General features: G+C 57.4%; 1 protein-coding gene and 1 long non-coding RNA gene across 4 annotated transcripts; one reads left to right on the forward strand and one right to left on the reverse strand.

The window, feature by feature from the left end:
* The first annotated feature begins 190 nt into the window (after nucleotides 1–190).
* On the forward strand, nucleotides 191–3,481 carry SIAH2 (siah E3 ubiquitin protein ligase 2). 2 transcript variants are annotated; one of them, XR_001878148.1, is made up of 3 exons: nucleotides 191–652; nucleotides 837–1,538; nucleotides 3,366–3,481. XR_001878148.1 is itself a non-coding variant. In XM_017835450.1 (2 exons), the coding sequence occupies exons 1-2, from the start codon at nucleotides 260–262 to the stop codon at nucleotides 1,392–1,394; spliced, it is 951 nt and encodes a 316-aa protein (XP_017690939.1). In that variant the 5' UTR covers nucleotides 191–259; the 3' UTR covers nucleotides 1,395–1,851. The 2 variants fall into 2 exon arrangements, 1 of the variants encoding a protein (XP_017690939.1); XM_017835450.1 differs by lacking the exon at nucleotides 3,366–3,481 and having other exon boundaries at nucleotides 837–1,851.
* LOC108507462 lies at nucleotides 3,055–4,521 on the reverse strand. 2 transcript variants are annotated; one of them, XR_001878150.1, is made up of 3 exons: nucleotides 4,457–4,521; nucleotides 3,968–4,107; nucleotides 3,055–3,687 (listed from the first exon to the last, which is right to left on the reverse strand). It is a non-coding gene; the product is annotated as an uncharacterized LOC108507462 (long non-coding RNA). The 2 variants fall into 2 exon arrangements; XR_001878149.1 differs by lacking the exon at nucleotides 4,457–4,521 and adding an exon at nucleotides 4,310–4,368.

Raw genomic sequence — 4,521 nt, forward strand, 5'->3', positions numbered from 1 at the left:
ACACACACATCACACACACATCACACACACATCACACACACATATCACACACACATCACACACACGGATCACTCTCTGTCCCTGCCGGTGCCGGTTCCGCCCGCGCGGGGCCCGCCGGGAGCGGGGCAGTGGCCGCGCAGCCGCCGCTCTCCCAGCGCCGCCCCGTCCGTCCTTCCCCCCGTCCTCCTCCTCCTCCTCTGCCTCCTTCCCCTCCCTCTCCCTCTCCCTCCCCTGCGCGGTCCGATGGTGCCGAGGCGCGATGAGCCGCCCGTCCTCCGCCGGCCCCGGCCCTAGCAAGCCCTGCGGGAAGCAGCAGCAGCAGCAGCAGCAGCAGCATCACGCCCCGTCCCCCGCCGTCGTCCTGCCGGGGCCCGGCGGGGCTTCTCCGCCGCCTCCCCCTCCTCCTCCTCCTCCTCTTCCTCCCCCCCAGCAGCAGCAGCAGCAGCAGCAGGAGCTGACCTCGCTCTTCGAGTGCCCGATCTGCTTCGACTATGTCCTGCCGCCCATCCTGCAGTGCCAGGCCGGGCACCTCGTGTGCAAGCAATGCCGGCAGCAGCTGAGCCTCTGCCCCACCTGTCGGGGCTCCCTCACCCCCAACATCAGGAACCTGGCCATGGAGAAGGTGGCCTCGGCTGTCCTCTTCCCGTGCAAGGTAAGGATGAAGGGCTGGGCAGGGGGACGGGGATGGGGGGGGGTCCGGGCGGCCCGGTAGGGCTGCCCGGACCACCCCCCCATCCCCGTTCCCCTGCAGAAGACCCCCACCCATCACCCCCACATCCCCATCCCCAGCGCCAGTGCCTTTCCTGATCGCTTGTATTTGGTCTTTTTTTCCCCAGTATGCCACAACAGGCTGCTCCCTGACACTCCACCACACGGAAAAGCCAAAACACGAAGCCGTCTGTGAGTACCGTCCCTACTCCTGCCCGTGCCCCGGTACCTCCTGCGACTGGGAGGGATCGCTGGAAGCCGTGATGTCCCACCTCATGCACGCCCACAAAAGCATCACCACCCTTCAGGGAGAAGACATCATTTTCCTCGCCACAGACATTAACCTGCCAGGGGCAGTGGACTGGGTGATGATGCAGTCGTGCTTCAGCCACCACTTCATGCTGGTGCTGAAGAAGCAGGAGAAGTGTGAAGGTCACCAGCAGTTTTTCGCCACCGTGCTGCTCATCGGCACCCGAAAGCAGGCGGAGAACTTTCAGTACAGGCTGGAACTGCACGGCAACTGCCACCGGCTGACCTGGGAGGCCTCCCCCTGCTCCATCCACGACGGCGTGTCCGTGGCCATCCGCAACAGCAACTGCCTCGTTTTTGACACAGCCACCGCGCACCTCTTTGCTGACAACGGGAACCTCGGCATTAACGTGACCATTTCCATGTGCTGTCCGTGACCCGAGCTGTCTGGACGTAGTGCTTCACCGGGGTTTGCTTTTGGTTCCTGTTTTTAATGCTGTTCAACTATGTCATCGTGTACGCTAAGGTTCCTGACTAGCCAGCAGTTGTGACTTTGGGGAGAAGAGGAACAAGAGTGTCCTGTAAGTAACATGAGGGGGACAAGGTCTTTTAAAATTCTTGGGTGCCTTAGGAAGATTACACACACACAGTTACCTTTTATAATTTAATTGTATTTTATGTAAAGAGTGCTTCCATTGGACATGTGGCTTAAGAAGCTCCTGTTTGGAGCGCACCTAAAAGCCCTTTAAACAGCAGTACAGATTCGCTCTCTCACTGGTGAGCTCTAATAACAGGCTGCAGTATCACAGAAGGGTTTGGGTTGGAAGAGACTTAAAGATCATCTATTCCAATCCCCTTGCCATGAGCAGGGACACCTTCCACTAGCCCAGGTTGCTCCAAGCCCTGTACAGCCTGGCTTTGGACACTTCCAGGGATGGGGCAGCCACAGCTTCTCTGGGCAACCTGTGCCAGGGCCTCCCCACCCTCACAGGGAAGAATTTCTTCCCAATATCCCATATAACCCTTCCCTCTGGCAGTGGGAAGCCATTCTGCCTTGTCCTGTCATTCCAGGCCCTTGTCCAAAGTCCCTCTCCCGCTCTCTTGTAGCACCTATAGGCACTGGAAGGGGCTCCAGGTTCTCATGATTTGCCCTTAGTAAGGCCATGTTGGCTGTCACCAATCACCTCCTTATTTTCCATGTGCCTTAGCATAGTTTCCAGGAGGATCTGCTCCATGCTCTTGCTGGGCACCGAGGTGAGACTTACCAGCCTGTAGTTCCCTGGGTCTTCCTTACTCCCCTTTTTAAAAAAGGGGGGTTATGTTTCCCCTTTTGCACTCCATGAGAACTTCACTGGACTGCCATGACTTCTCAAATATGACGGATAGTGGCTGAGCCACTTCCTCTGCCAGTTCCCTCTGGACCCGTGGGTGCATCTCGTTAGGTCCCATGGACTTATGCCCTTCAGGTCCCTTAGACCTTCTCGACCCTGATCCTCTCCCACGGTGGGCGGTTCTTCCTTCTCCCACTCCCTGCCTTTGCCTCCTGTGGCTCAGGTGCTGTGGCTGGAGCACTTGCCATGAAGGTTGAGACAAACGTCACTGAGTATCCATCCCAGCCTTCTCCATGTCCTGGGGAACCAGGTCTCTCGTTTCCTTCTGCAGAGGGCCCACATTTTCTCTACTCTTCCTTTTATCACCGATGTACCTGTAGAGGCTTTGCTTGTTGCCCTTGGCGTCCCTGGCCAGGTTTAATTCTATCAGGCTTTAGCTTTCCTAACCTGATCCCTGGCTGCTCCAACAGTCTCTCCTCCAAGGCTGCCTGTCTTTTCCTAGTAGGTGGGAAGGGAAAGAAATCCAAGCAACCTCTCAGAAGAAGCTGTGACTCAAAGCAGGAGCAGTAGGTACTTCAGCAATGTTTCTCCATTCCACTATGGAAGGGGATGGGCAGTGGGTCAGCTGCAGCAGCTTTAAAAGGAAAAAGAGGAGGAGAGGCTGGGGTACGGCCCAGCAGGTTTCAGGGAGCATGGAAGGTACTCCTGTGTGACTCCTGTCTGGTGCAGGGGGATCTGACCAGGTACAGGTGCGAGCAGGAGGCACAATTCTCACAGATCCCAGACAGCTGGAGCCAGTGACACAGCGACAGACTCGGGCTGTCCCCGTGCAGCTGCCCTGGGAGACACACTTGACAATATTGATTATTGTAAAAGACTCATAATATAGCAAGAGCTTTATGGCCAGTGTCACGTCATTTGCTATTTAAGTTTTGTTGCCATATTTACTTTTATTTTGCAATAAATATTTTGCAAAACCAACACTGTGGAGCTGTGCTAACACACATGTGCGTGGCAGCTTCTCTGAGGTGACTCTGTGTCCTCAGCCGTGCTGGACCAGCAGGGATCCCCTGGCAGGGCTGGCTCACCCCGCCGGGGTCCTTGTCCCCACCACCTCCCGCTGCCAGACACGGCCACTGCGGCAGGAGCAGAGCAACGGGGGGGGAGACACGAGTCCCAGGGACAGCAGTGACAGCCTGACCTCTGCAACTGGATCACAGGTTGTCACCACAGCTGACTCTGCCTGCAGCTCCCCCTCTGCCACCGGAATGTTCTGCCTGAATCACTGGCAACAAATCCCAGCTCCACATACGGCTGTGCCAAATCTCAGGTGTGTATGTTTGCAGGAGGCACAGTCCACTGAGGGACTGGCAGTGGGAGGCCTCACAATAGTGGAAAACTGCAGGTAAAATGACAGGTGAGGTTTGGTGTGAATAAGCACAATCCAGAGGGGTAACAGCATTCCCCCAGGGAAGAGCTCTCTGGAGTTAAGCCCGAGCTCTGCAGAGCCATCACCAGCACCAGGAAAGTGCACCAGAACAAGTTCGGCCTCAACAAAGGGAAGCTCAGTCTGGCCTTGAGAATTTAGGAGTGACCATGGGCAAAAAAACCCCCTGAGGAATTACTCTCTAGGCACTCGCATACCAATGATTAAAGATCCTACATCTGGTCTCACTTACACACTGTGCTGGCAGAACTCCAGCAGCATCAGCCCGGCCGAACTAATTGCCTCCTGCTTAAGTGGGATCAGGGTAAAGCCGCGGCTCCCAACAGGTGTGTGTTAACACCTGTGCTTTCAGCAGAACCGAGGCAAGAATTCCTAAGGATTTGATTCATTTTCACATAGTTCACCCTGCCCGGTAATTCATCCTTACCTTGCACGGGATGGGGATGGGGATGTGGGGGTGATGGGTGGGGGTCTTCTGCAGGGGAACGGGGATGGGGGGGTGGTCCGGGCAGCCCTACCGGGCCGCCCGGACCGCCCCCCATCCCCATCCCCCTGCCCAGCCCTTCATCCTTACCTTGCACGGGATGGGGATGGGGATGTAGGGGTGATGGGTGGGGGTCTTCTGCAGGGGGACGGGGATGGGGGGGTGGTCCGGGCAGCCCTACCGGGCCGCCCGGACCCCCCCCCATCCCCGTCCCCCTGCCCAGCCCTTCATCCTTACCTTGCACGGGATGGGGATGAGGAGGTGGGGGTGATGGGTGGGGGTCTTCTGCAGGGGGATGTGGG

This window comes from Lepidothrix coronata, unplaced genomic scaffold (genome assembly GCF_001604755.1).
Source record: "Lepidothrix coronata isolate B3197 unplaced genomic scaffold, Lepidothrix_coronata-1.0 Scaffold256, whole genome shotgun sequence".
Classification (NCBI taxonomy): Eukaryota; Metazoa; Chordata; class Aves; order Passeriformes; family Pipridae; genus Lepidothrix; species Lepidothrix coronata.

Coding starts and splice junctions, on each gene's coding strand:
- SIAH2 (XM_017835450.1), top strand. CDS start 260: ATGAGCCGCCCGTCCTCCGCCGGCCCCGGCCCTAGCAAGCCCTGCGGG. Junction 653..836: donor CTGTCCTCTTCCCGTGCAAG/GTAAGGATGAAG, acceptor TTTTTTCCCCAG/TATGCCACAACAGGCTGCTC.